General features: G+C 47.4%; 1 protein-coding gene across 3 annotated transcripts in view; it reads right to left on the reverse strand.

Moving 5' to 3' along the window:
- Nucleotides 1–13,927, reverse strand: part of GALT (galactose-1-phosphate uridylyltransferase) — a 784,930-nt gene that overhangs the window by 55,041 nt on the left and 715,962 nt on the right. For all 3 annotated transcript variants that reach the window (XM_069626827.1, XM_069626825.1, XM_069626826.1), the window contains exon 9: nt 9,197–9,280. In XM_069626827.1, coding sequence (XP_069482928.1) covers nt 9,197–9,280 — 84 coding nt within the window. The remainder of the gene's footprint in view (nt 1–9,196; nt 9,281–13,927) is intronic.

A 13,927-nucleotide genomic window follows, 5' to 3' on the forward strand; every position in this document is an offset into this window, starting at 1 on the left:
CTACCTGGAAGCCAAGCAAGTTTGGTTCTCACCAATCTGAAAATCCAGTGAAGTAACTGGATACCAACGCGCCCCTGCATCAGAAGCAGGATGGAGAGCTCGTCCTTCCAGACCCTAAGAAGGATACTTCTGCGAGCCAGACAAGCCAGATTGGGGGGCCCGGTCCAGTCCGTCTTCTGAACCCTGCGCATCACCTTAGAAGAGGTCACAGCAGCGCGAACCAGGCCAGCGCCTCCGTGGGAGTCAGGTGAGCGTAACAGAACGCGAAGCCTTCCTACAAATTCCCACCCAGGCGCTATGGGAAGTTCTGAGACTGATCAGTTGGCCCAATTACTGGGGGAATTACGGGCCGAAGTACATGCCGCTCATCAAGAGACTAATGCCCTCAGGAGGGACTTAATAATATCAAAGGAAAGAACTGATGACCTGGCCAGACAGCTTTTGCAAGGTCAAGCTGGGCAAACTCCTCTACCCGGTTCCGGAAGGAACCCCGCTCCTGTGGTTTCCAGTAACCCTGTGCAGATTAATCTACCTGGAAACATGCCGCTGGCCCCACCCGAACGCTTTGCTGGGGACCCCAAACGATTCGCCGTATTCATGAATCAGTGTCGTTTGCACTTCCTATGCAGACCTGGGGCCTTCCCTAATGATCAGACCAAGGTAGCCTTTGTATTGTCATATCTCAGCGGCTGCGCTGCCGATTGGTCAGTTCCACTGGTTACTCAAGATGACCCGATTCTCCGTGATTTTCAAAGGTTTCAAGCAAGCATGGAAAGGTTATTTGCTCGACACTCTCAGGGGCAGGCTCTGGATGACGAACTTCTATCCCTGCAACAGGGCAATCAGGACCTCCTATCCTATATTGCAACCTGTAATAGCCTAATTGTGGAAACGGGATGGCCAGAGGATAAAAGAGTCATGTTGTTTTATCGAGGCCTTCGAGGAGAACTTAAAGATGTCTTGGCCCAAGTTGTAAATCCGCCCCAAGAATGCACAGAGTATATAGACTTAGTGGTCCAATTGGATCACAGACTTCAAAACAGAAAAGCAGATCGGTCCAGGTTTGAGACCCGGGTGTTGGTCAAGACCCATGCTAATCCCAAGGGAGTGGATGTCTCTGAGCCTATGCAAATTGGAGGGGTTAAAGGACCCTTAACTCAAAAGGAACGTGAATGGAGGCGGCAGTTAAAATTATGTCTTTATTGTGGGAATTCTGGACACTTTCTACGAGATTGCCCGGCAAAACCGCCCCAAAAGGCGGTAGGAGCCGCTGATAAAAACCATGAAGACTCTGTTTCGGGAAACGACTCCGCCCGACAAGTGTAGGGGTCCGCTTGCCGAGCTTGAAAACTAACTCTCAGACCTCGCATTTCATTGTGCCAATGGTTCTCGTAGATCCAGAACAGCCTAAGCGGTTGCATGCAATAAAGGCATACATCAATAGTGGGGCTATTGGAAACTATGTGGATCGTGAATTGGTCTCTAGGATTAACCTCCCTCTCCGTCCTAAAACCAGCAAAGATGTCATCACCACAGTCGATGAAACTGAAATTGCCTCTGGACCGGTAACACATTCCACTACTGAGGTGACTCTTATTGGTCCCGACGGCCATCGGGAGGGTGTTGTGTTTGATGTAATCAAGGCTCTACAGTTTCAGGTTATTCTTGGAATCCCTTGGTTAGAGACACATAATCCTCGAATTGATTAGCGAGCTAAGAGAATAACCTTCCCGGATTGTACACAAACCTGCTACCCAGAAAACCTGCAGATTAATCTAGCATCTGTAACCTCTGCCTGCATGCAACTACCTCCGGAATACCAAGACTTTCAGGACGTCTTCCAAAAGGAACAGGCCAACACGTTACCTCCTCACAGATCGTACGATTGCCAAATCGATCTCGTGCCCTGTGCACAACCCCCTTGTAGCAGGATTTATGCCCTTACCGAACCTGAGAATCTGCATTTGAGACAATATTTGGATCAATACCTAGCTAATGGTTTTATTCGCCCGTCAAAGTCCTCGGCATCCTCGGCTTTGTTCTTCGTGCCCAAAAAAGAAGGCAACCTTAGAACTTGTATCGATTACCGAGCCTTGAACCAGATAACGGTTAAAAACCGTTATACTCTGCTTCTGATCCCTGAACTCCTTGACCAGGTGAAGGACGCTTGCATATACACCAAGTTAGATCTCCGGGGGGCTTATCATCTGGTACGAGTTAAAGAAGGCGACGAATGGAAAACTGCCTTCCGTACTAAATACGGATTATTCGAATACCAGGTGATGCCTTTCGGATTGTGTAACGCGCCGGCTGCCTTCCAATACTTCATGAATGATGTCCTTCGGGAACTCATCGATGTTTGTGTTGTCGTATATATCGATGACATTCTGGTGTACTCCTCTTCGGAATCTGATCACAGAAAACACGTCAGGGCAGTACTTGAAAAACTGCGCCAACACAAACTATTTGCTAAATTGGAGAAATGTGTTTTCCATACCACAGAAGTCGAGTTTCTAGGTTTCATCCTGACACCGAAAGGAGTCCGAATGGACTCAAGAAAAGTGGATCCCATTCTCAAATGGCCATCACCTAGCTCTGTAAAAGGGGTTCAAAGCATGCTCGGCTTTGCCAATTTCTATCGCAGGTGTATCCCGGAATTTTCACGCGTGGTACAACCCATTACTGCACTCTTGAGGAAAAATAAACATTTTGAATGGTCTGAAGAAGCCGAGCAGGCCTTTCAGGATTTAAAAGCTAAGTTTACCTCCGCACCTATATTGAAACACCCGCGTCCAGATCTCCCTTATGTCGTCGAGACTGACGCATCCAGCCTAGCCATGGGAGCTGTCCTGTCCCAAAGAGATCCCGAAACCAACCAACTGCATCCCGTAGCATTTTGGTCCAGAAAATTCTCGGCACCCGAGATTAATTATGCAATCACGGACAAAGAACTGTTAGCCATTAAGTCCGCTTTTAAAGCCTGGCGGCATTATCTGCTTGGCGTTCGACATACCATCACAGTGATCACTGATCACCGGAATTTACAGTATTTGAAAACCGCCAAGGCTCAGTCATCACGGCAGCTCCGATGGGCTTTGTTTTTCGCTGAATTTGATTTCGTGATTACCTATCGACCTGGCTGCAAGAATGGCAAAGCAGACGCCTTATCCCGAATTGGAATGGGAGAATCTGATACAAACTCAGAACCAGTACCAATAATTCCTGAACAGAGGATTCTAGGCATGACTTTGTTACAGACGCTTGAAGACATTCAAGCCAGAGTGAAACAACTCCTGGACCCTACAACCTTACAGGAATGGATACAAAAGGGATCAGACTTTACCATAGATAATGGTTTACCTTATTTCCAAGGACGCTTATTCCTGCCACATAAGGAATTACACGAACTAGTTATTTCCGGTTATCATGATACATTAATAGAGGGACATCCCGGTATTGCCAAGACAGAGGAAAAAGTGAAACGACAATTTTGGTGGCCCTCTTGGCGAAAAGATGTTAAATCTTTTGTGATGTCCTGTGGTGTTTGCGCCCAAAATAAAAGTCAAAAGAAAAGACCAGCCGGTCTCCTTCAACCTCTAGACATACCACCAGCACCCTGGCACACCCTATCAATGGATTTTATTACGGACCTGCCTCCTTGTTCGGGGTACAATACTATTCTGGTAATTGTGGATTTGTTTTCCAAAATGGCCCACTTTATTCCTTTGAAAGGTTTACCTTCAGCTTCTGTCCTAGCCAAAGAATTCCTCGAAAATATTGTTCGGCTACATGGATTCCCATCTATACTAATCTCTGACCGGGGAAGCCAATTCATTTCCCACTTCTGGCGCAAATGTCGTCAAATAGCGCAGATCGACGTAAGATTATCGACCAGTCACCACCCTCAGACCGATGGTCAGACCGAGAGGACAAATCAGACCCTTGAACAGCACTTACGGTGTATGTTACAGCAATCTGAAAGCAACTGGAAAGACATTCTTTGGATAGCCGAATACGCATATAATAATTCGGTACACTCTGGAACTGGCCACAGTCCTTTTTATACTCTGTTTGGGCATCGCCTTCGAACCTCAAACCTTGGCTCACCTCAGAACCTCGGAATGCCTGCAGTAGAACATCTGCATTCTACAATTACCCAAGCCTTCAAAGAGGCAACTACGCATTTACAACAAGCCAAGAGAAAATACAAGGAGAATGCTGATCTACATCAGAGTGAAGCACCTCCGTATCAGATTGGGGATCAAGTGTGGTTAGCTACCAGACATTTACCACTCAAAGGGCCTCGAACTTTTAACCCAAAATTTCTGGGACCTTATTCTATTACGGCAATAATTAACCCAGTGGCTGTTAAACTTGAATTACCAGCTAGTATGCAAATTCACCCTGTTTTTCATGTGTCACTTCTGAAACCAGTGGTACCCGGAACCCGACTACTCAAACCTCCAGAACCTATTCTAATAGATGGGGAGCCCGAATTCGAAGTGAAGAACATTTTAGACTCAAAAATGTTTAGGTCAAAACTGTTCTACCTAATTGATTGGAAGGGGTACGGACCTCAGGAGAGGTCGTGGGAACCCAGCGACCATGTGCATGCACCTCGATTAGTCAGGAAATTCCACCGACTCTTCCCAGACAAACCAAAACCCCCGGAGGGAACAACCTTGGGAGGGGCCTTGGGGGGGTGTGCTGTCATGATGCCCGCTCCCGGGGAGCCGGTTCAAGCCCGGCGTCCCCGAAAGCGGACATCCAGTCCCCAAGGAAGGACCCAGCAACCCCATATAGAGGCCCTTTGGACAGTGTCCTGGCGCCTATGCGCCAGGCTCATAAAAGACATCAGTCCTGGCGCCATAGGCGCCAGGCTCATTATGGGAATGCTTGGGTGCACTTACCTGATGCAGACCATGCTGCAGATCCCGGCCTCCTTGAGGCCTGAAAGGAACTACTTTACCTGTGGGACTAATTTACCATCCGGGCGTGGTCGGGGAAGGATACATACCTGGAACCTATTCCAAGGCTATTTAAACCCCACCCGAACAGCCACACGTGCTTCGCGTTGTTCTGCATCTAGCAGCTGGACTCTCACCGTGTCTGCTCCTGCATCCTATCCTGACTTCTGCCACGCCTGCCAGCATCCTGGATCACCTGCAAAGGAAGAGAAGAAGAGAACAGATGAAGGAAAAGTCCTTACCTGCTAAATCCGCATCCCGGAGACATCTCGCCGACAATTCTGAAAAGGAAGACTTTAATTTAAAAGCTCATTGCGTCGATCGCTGCAGCGCCACTCACCTTTACAGGGCGCCTCCATGTTCAGCAGCGATCATCCGGATTCGCAGTCACGCCCCAGCGACTAGGGAGAAAAACACCAGAACAAAAGGTGAGAGAGAGAAGGGAATAAGGAAAGCTAAATCTCCATGTTAAGACTTACCTGTTGATTCATTCCCTCTTAATTTCGGGTCCGCGCCGCATCCTGGCTTTTCCGGACCCCTGCCCCTAAGGGGAAAAAAAGGCATACATCGATAGTGGGGCTATTGGAAACTATGTGGATCGTGAATTGGTCTCTAGGATTAACCTCCCTCTCCGTCCTAAAACCAGCAAAGATGTCATCACCACAGTCGATGGAACTGAAATTGCCTCTGGACCGGTAGGGGTACGGACCTCAGGAGAGGTCGTGGGAACCCAGCGACCATGTGCATGCACCTCGATTAGTCAGGAAATTCCACCGACTCTTCCCAGACAAACCAAAACCCCCGGAGGGAACAACCTTGGGAGGGGCCTTGGGGGGGTGTGCTGTCATGATGCCCGCTCCCGGGGAGCCGGTTCAAGCCCGGCGTCCCCGAAAGCGGACATCCAGTCCCCAAGGAAGGACCCAGCAACCCCATATAGAGGCCCTTTGGACAGTGTCCTGGCGCCTATGCGCCAGGCTCATAAAAGACATCAGTCCTGGCGCCATAGGCGCCAGGCTCATTATGGGAATGCTTGGGTGCACTTACCTGATGCAGACCATGCTGCAGATCCCGGCCTCCTTGAGGCCTGAAAGGAACTACTTTACCTGTGGGACTAATTTACCATCCGGGCGTGGTCGGGGAAGGATACATACCTGGAACCTATTCCAAGGCTATTTAAACCCCACCCGAACAGCCACACGTGCTTCGCGTTGTTCTGCATCTAGCAGCTGGACTCTCACCGTGTCTGCTCCTGCATCCTATCCTGACTTCTGCCACGCCTGCCAGCATCCTGGATCACCTGCAAAGGAAGAGAAGAAGAGAACAGATGAAGGAAAAGTCCTTACCTGCTAAATCCGCATCCCGGAGACATCTCGCCGACAATTCTGAAAAGGAAGACTTTAATTTAAAAGCTCATTGCGTCGATCGCTGCAGCGCCACTCACCTTTACAGGGCGCCTCCATGTTCAGCAGCGATCATCCGGATTCGCAGTCACGCCCCAGCGACTAGGGAGAAAAACACCAGAACAAAAGGTGAGAGAGAGAAGGGAATAAGGAAAGCTAAATCTCCATGTTAAGACTTACCTGTTGATTCATTCCCTCTTAATTTCGGGTCCGCGCCGCATCCTGGCTTTTCCGGACCCCTGCCCCTAAGGGGAAAAAAAGGCATACATCGATAGTGGGGCTATTGGAAACTATGTGGATCGTGAATTGGTCTCTAGGATTAACCTCCCTCTCCGTCCTAAAACCAGCAAAGATGTCATCACCACAGTCGATGGAACTGAAATTGCCTCTGGACCGGTAACACATTCCACTACTGAGGTGATTCTTATTGGTCCCGACGGCCATCGGGAGGGTGTTGTGTTTGATGTAATCAAGGCTCCACAGTTTCAGGTTATTCTTGGAATCCCTTCGTTAGAGACACATAATCCTCGAATTGATTGGCGAGCTAAGAGAATAACCTTCCCGCATTGTACACAAACCTGCTACCCAGAAAACCTGAAGATTAATCTAGCATCTGTAACCTCTGCCTCCATGCAACTACCTCCGGAATACCAATACTTTCAGGACGTTTTCCAAAAGGAACAGGCCAACACGTTACCTCCTCACATTAATGCATGGACACAAGGGGAACCTCGTATCAAAAAACTTACCTGGAAGCCAAGCAAGTTTGGTTCTCACCAATCTGAAAATCCAGTGAAGTAACTGGATACCAACGCGCCCCTGCATCAGAAGCAGGACGGAGAGCTCGTCCTTCCAGACCCTAAGAAGGATACTTCTGCGAGCCAGACAAGCCAGATTTGGGGGCCCGGTCCAGTCCGTCTTCCGAACCCTGCGCATCACCTTAGAAGAGGTCACAGCAGCGCGAACCAGGCCAGCGCCTCCGTGGGAGTCAGATGAGCGTAACACTGAGTGTCCTGCTCCTAGACCTGCACGGTGGCTCAGGTGAACGCACCCTTTTCTGTGGCCTACTCCTGGAAGGCAAATGTCTTGGCGTTGAAGGCTTGGTGGACGACGGGCCTCTACCTTTACTGCCACTCGTAGACGGCCTCTCTGTGGACGACTGCCCACCCCAGGTTTTTTGAAAACTCCTCCTTACCTTTGGAGGTAGTTTTTGCCATAGAATGCTTCATCTTATGGCTTATAGAATCCAGTGGAGGTAGGAAAGGTATACTTTCCAGCTTCCTCTGGCTCTTGGGAGTGGGAGAGGAGCTCCTTTCCACTGAAGAAGCGATTCTTTTAGAAGTTTGCTTCTCAGAGGATTTGCTGGAGTGAACAGGGGCTGTCTTCACAGATTCCTCATCAGAAGAAAGTCCCCTAGCTTCCAAATGCAGGAGAAGTCTTCTACGCCTGTCTTGTAGGGTTTTTCTTGAAAGACTTGCAAATGTGACATTTCTGGATGTCATGAGGATAAAGACAGTATATACAGTGATCATGGGGATCTTTCATGTAAACCTTCTTTCTCTTGCACCTCGTGCAATCCCTGAATAGGGAAGGCTTCTTGGTAGTCTGAAGGTCAGCCATCTGAAGAGAAAGTTCACTCGACGAATTCTGGGTCAAAACAAAGAAGGCTGCCTGGGCGGAGCTTAAGCCCTGCCACCTCATTGGTTGGGGTCATAAAGGACCAAAGTGAGGTGGAGGGACTACACAATAGAATGGCTCATAGGCCATAATGGTCTATGTGCATGCATTTCTAGGTAGCAATGTATGTATATTAAAAATAAATTATAATTATTTTTTATCACCGAGGATTCCCAGTCTGACGACGGGGAATATTCAAGCATCTGAATCTATGAAAGATCCAATGCTGGAGATCATGCGGTTGTGGTTACAGAAATGTGATGAGAACATGCTGAACATGCGGTTGTGGTAATAGAAATGTGATAAGAGAAGGTACACCCATTACCCTCTCCATGCAACCGTAGAGGTGCCTCGCTTCTGTTCACCACACAGCAGCAACACTATGTCACGGAGAAGGCTCCTTTGATGACACTTACCTCTGCCTCATTAGGCACAATGCAACACCACAGATAAGCGTAGTGCATCCAAATAGAGGGACCAATTCACTGTTTGCTGTTAGGGGCCGATGAACGCATGGCCTTAAATGACTGACACTTTAGCCGAAACTTAAGTAAACGCCACACACAAAGCCTTAACATTTGTTTGCATTGGAACAAGTCCTCAAATTCAAGCATAATGTCTCTAAAAAAAGATTGGTAAGCTTTGACCTTGACAATTGGGATTGTTTTTTTTCTTGTCACTTAACTGTTTGGTTGCACTCTAATGACCTTTTTCTTCTATTTTACATTATTCGTTAATATTTATCACACTATACATAGAGGCATCATTTTTCATGTGCTCTGTCTTCGTAATTCAGCAAGATATTATGCTCTTTATTGAGAATTATGTACCTCATTGAGAACAATGTTTACTATTCTAACAACAATGTAAACAGATTTTGTTCCTGTGTTTCTTGATTAAAAAAAACAACCTAACATCTCCTCTCATAGTCTGATATCTCACCCCACTCAAATATTAACCTGTTCATCTAGGAAGTGGGAGGTTGGGTTTTAAGTGATGAATCGGGAAGCCTGTCAACTCGGAGTGCTTCTCCACCACATGAACCTGCAATAATGGTGTGCTTAATCTTCTGATTGACTGTATGCAGCATTTAATATGCACCAAAGAAAATGTTATCATTTCTAACAAAACGACTACAATTATCGTCCTTACCATGCCAGCCCATTGAATAGGGAAAGGAGATCTCAAAGAGATTGTCATATTTTGTCAATAACCGTTTCATGATTGAAGCCAGGCCTGTAACAAAAGAATAAAAGGAATTTACTTACAACCTAGCGATTCTTTTGATTCAATGTATCTAAAGAAATGTGTTTACTACCGTTCTCTTTCAGTAACAGACTTTTAAAACAAAATGTATTTAGTTAAGAGGAAATCAATCCTAGATTAATTGGGTTAGTATAGTGTTGTAGAAATGTACAGTAACCTAAGAACAGTTGTACAAAAAAGAAAGGAGATTATTTGTTTTAGTTGGTTGCTGTCTGAGAAGACAGCTCATAGATCAGATAGCCACCAGGACACATCTTACCTTAAGTGGAACAATAAATGAGAGGGACAGGCAATCCACATCCATGCAAGGAAGCCACACATCTCTCTCTCCGTAAAACCCAAACACTATTTCACACATATCACACAAATAAGATGCAACAGTCATAAAGCAACATGACTGCCAATAAAGGTTTTTGGGCTGGCCACAGAGGAAGTACAGTGAAGCTTTAAGTACATTACACAACTGCTTTTTGTCCTTGATCACTTGCATTGGCCATAGATTAGACTGCCAAATTCAGACACATCTCTTTATAGAAAACAAGGAAGCCTGTCCAACCTCCGAGACAACAAGCTACAGAACACCAATGGGTCCCCTGATGAATATCCAACCACTGCTGCAATGAATCGCAGACCTCAGAATTTCACCATTTAAAAAATATTTCAATATTTCATTCATACATCCTTTGTCCTGCACAGATACATAGGCATGCACACATACCTCAACCACATACATTTCCCACAAATACTACAAATACTACAACAAAAAGTATAAGAAGAGTATTGCGTCCTATTAGCCATATGGGAAAAGGCCTATAGTTGGCATCCTAGTTCCAACAGGTTGACATAAGAGATTGTGACTTTGCAGGCACTGCATCCAGCAACCAACTCTAGTTATACCGACCTGTAGCCCCTTTTTGTGTAGCATAATGACAAACTTTACTGATGTTCCCATCTAGATCCATCATACTCTTTTCCTCAAACACACCTTCTTGGTATGTAAAATCTTGACGTCCCTTCAACAAACGGCAAGTCATTTCTATTTATATATATATTTGTAAAGTGCTGACATGCACTTTGTGACATATTGTCCACTGACAGGTTTGCTCTATTTAGCACCCAATATTATGTTAGTATAAGCTTTGGTACCATTTGTTTCTCACTAACCTTTTGTCTTATCGCTTCCTTATCCATTCATTTATTTTTTTCACCACACAAATACTAACACTGTTTGCTTCCCCTCTCATTGTATAAAACCCTTCACCGGTGTAACATCTCCAAAAGTACTACCACTCATCCTCAGCTCTTATTAAAGGAAGAGTGGAAGTAGGCTATTTGTCACCCAACCCCTTTTCATTGCTCCCTTGAGTGCAATGGAGGTTCGAGTGGGCCTGTTAGGGATAGCATGAGGACATTGAGATAAGAGCTTATGATCAGAAGGCAGCTTTGAGAGGAACAGAGGCAGCAGAAACAGTGCAAGTGCTCGCCCGGATATGTGCTCCACTGATGCCTAAAAGGTTTAGGGGAGAGCATGAAAGCAGCCCACAGCCTTTGTATGTCTTGTCAGAGTCAAGGTCACAGTTACGCTGCTTTATTAAACACAGAAGATATGTGAAGAGATTGGGATTTGCCAAGACCATTGGACCAGTGAGGATCGAGAGTTAGAACAAATGCAGTGGCATGCCTTTAGGGCAGAGATCCTCAGTTCTCTCTATGCCTTGAATCAACATGTGCCCTGTGAGAGTAGACTAGGTCAATACAACTAAGCCACAGATGCCACAGCGCGATCCAGTAGCCATCTCTGAAAGCTAACATCCAGTTCAGAGCAACTGAGCAATGCACTGTGGTTATTTATTTTACTTTCTGTGTGTTTGTAATAGGCTTACCATGCCTTCAAGAAGCTTTGGGACAAAGAGTGATAAAGCTTGGTCTGCTGGGGAAGGGATAGGAAATAATATGGGTGTTATTAAAAACAAGTCAAGACCTAGAATTCCCTGAAACTCAGCAATGTATAGGCTTAAGTAGCTGGGTAAGGTGAGATAATGGTGCTGACCTGTGCAATCCCAGGAGACAAGGTATTAAGGACCGGTGGTCCTTACCCGAGTGCTCCTAAATGTGTGAAAATAACAAAGTTACTCACCGTAGTGACTATCTTACTCCTAGTCCATGGTCCCCTTTCCTTCATACTTTTGGGACATTCCGTGCAGTGGGACGGGACCGGAGCACTTTTGTAAAAAAACATCATTGAAAAATGAGATAGTCGCTACAGTGGGTAACTTTGTGATACTCCTATGTCCCGTCCCCTTTCCTTCATACTTTTGGGAGATTACCAAGCACTCCTCACAGGAAATACGGGTGGATGGAACCTCCTTACTGAAAAAGGTTTTTAAGAACAGCCTGGCCGAATTGAGCATCGGCTCTAGAGCCCCGCTCTAAGCAGTAATGCTTACCGAAAGCTGGTGGGAAAGCCCACGCAGCTGCTTTGGCAACGGTTCGATGTGCTTACAAAGCGACCAATAGATAGGAGGCAATGAGGGGAAAGCATAAGCTTTCATGTTGACCCACAAGCTGCAAAGAGGATCACCTCTAGCATGCCCCATTTCTGGAAAAAGTTGGAGATGATATTGCTGTTCATCTCACACTCGTAACCGATGCCGACTGGTGACCACGGAGAACCGCAGATATTTCATATGCGGGCTCCAGAGACCCGCAGATATTTCATATGCGGGTTCCAATCAGAATGTGCATTTACGCATCCTGGAAGACCACCACACTGAGCCAATCACCCTTCCGAAGAGAGGACTTTATTTGGCAGGGCGTGATCAACTCAAATTTCTCTCAGAAAGATCAGTGATAGTGCAGGCCAGCCTGGTTGAGCACTGTGAAAGGACTGCAGTACTAGCCCCTCTCTTGCTCCATGAGGGGAACAGGTTCCACCGCTCAGAGGTTTAGAAGTTTCTGTACCTCTGCTCTGAGGGAGGGAATCCTGATCTGTCGGAAGAGAGGTTTGAAGGGTGGGGTAGGAGGAAAGGGCAAGCGAAAACCCACCTAAACGACGGACAAACCCCACCAGTCTTCGGTGAGGGTTTGCCATGCCTCCAGATGAGACGAAATTCGTCCCCTCACCGAAGTGTAGTGTGACCGACAAAAAATATAATTTGGTGATTTGTAGGCAGGGAGATTACATGTCCCTGTAGAGGAGGCAGATGGCCGAGAGAAAAACCAACCACCTTGCCGCTGTCGCTTAAGGTGGGGCTACCAACAGGAGTTTCAGATTGGCACGCACAGTGACTCTGAAACCCCCTGATCCCAGAGAAGGGCTGGGACCCTGACCTCTGTGTACAAGGGGCTTAGCTGAAGCTGTTGCCAGGACCGACAAGCGGGTCTTTGTTGTCCACATAGCGTGGAAAAACTGCTCAGCCCCAAAAGGAAGGCTCTCAGCACCAGTCGTCATGAAAGTTGGTGTAAGGAAGGTATCCAAAATGGCTGCGGTGGACCAAGGAGATTGGGCCGCCATTTAGTCAACACCTGAAGAGAACTGCGTCATAGGAGAGAATGAGGCAACTGTCCCCTCAGGGGAGTCCGGGGAATTAAGAAACACTTAGCCTTGAAACAAGGATCCTCGGCCGAGCCGGTGCTGGCAGATCTAGGATGTTTAGTTCACATCCTAGGAACTGACCCAGAACTAGCCTCCAATGGAGGAACCTCGGCAGTGCCGGTACTGGAAGGCCTGTTGCTGATCACCTTCTTTGCCGCCTCGACAGAATTGGTACCACCACAACCCTGAGCGTGAGATGGTTGAGGAATGTACCCTACTGACAGGACCCTTAGAAGATCCCTCGACTTCGTCAGTACTGTATTTAGAGGAACCTTGGGTTTTAACCCGGGACATATAGCTCCCTCAAGAGGGGCCCGAGCCTTGGCTCGGTGTGACAAGCACCAGAAACTGAGACCTCAGGGCGTACCCCGTTATCAGTGTGGAAAGCTCCAGAAATGGAGACCTAAGGGCGAACCCCAGTATCCAGAGTACTATTGGGCCTGGGATGTTTACTGGACATCCTGTCGTGACCCTTTGAGTTAGCCTCCAAGAGAGGAGCCTCGCCGGTAACAGAGGAGAAACGGTTGGAGACCTCTCCCTGTGCCCCCTCAACAGAACCGGTAACACTGCGAGCGCGGGAAAGTTGTGGAATCCACCTGACAGACAAGACCTTAACAAGTCTCTCAGTTCTGTTGGTACACACCTTAGCTTCGATAAGAGGAACCTCGGAACCGAGTCCGGTCTTTATAGCTCCCCTGAGAGGGGCCTCGAACCATGGTTCGGTACAGAAAGCCTCAACGGAGGCCTCAGGGCGCACCCCGGAGGCTGGCTATTAGCACCTGATTGGTGAACCTTGGATTGTGATCCGGTATCGGCAGGCCCCACGCAGGAACCCTCGGAGAAAAACCCTGGTACGCCTATTAGGCCTGCGAGGCACCTAAGGGGAAACCATGGTAGCAGAGATCTTGAAGCCCCTCCCAGACCTGAGGACCCCAGGAAGGAGTCCCCCGGTCGGGGTGCCCTGAAAAGTAAGGAACTTACTGGGTGTCTCTTCTTTCCGTTGATGAAGAAAATGCTGTGGG

The sequence above is a fragment of the Ambystoma mexicanum genome, chromosome 6p (assembly GCF_040938575.1).
Source record: "Ambystoma mexicanum isolate Mex_15411 chromosome 6p, UKY_AmexF1_1, whole genome shotgun sequence".
Taxonomy (NCBI): domain Eukaryota; kingdom Metazoa; phylum Chordata; class Amphibia; order Caudata; family Ambystomatidae; genus Ambystoma; species Ambystoma mexicanum.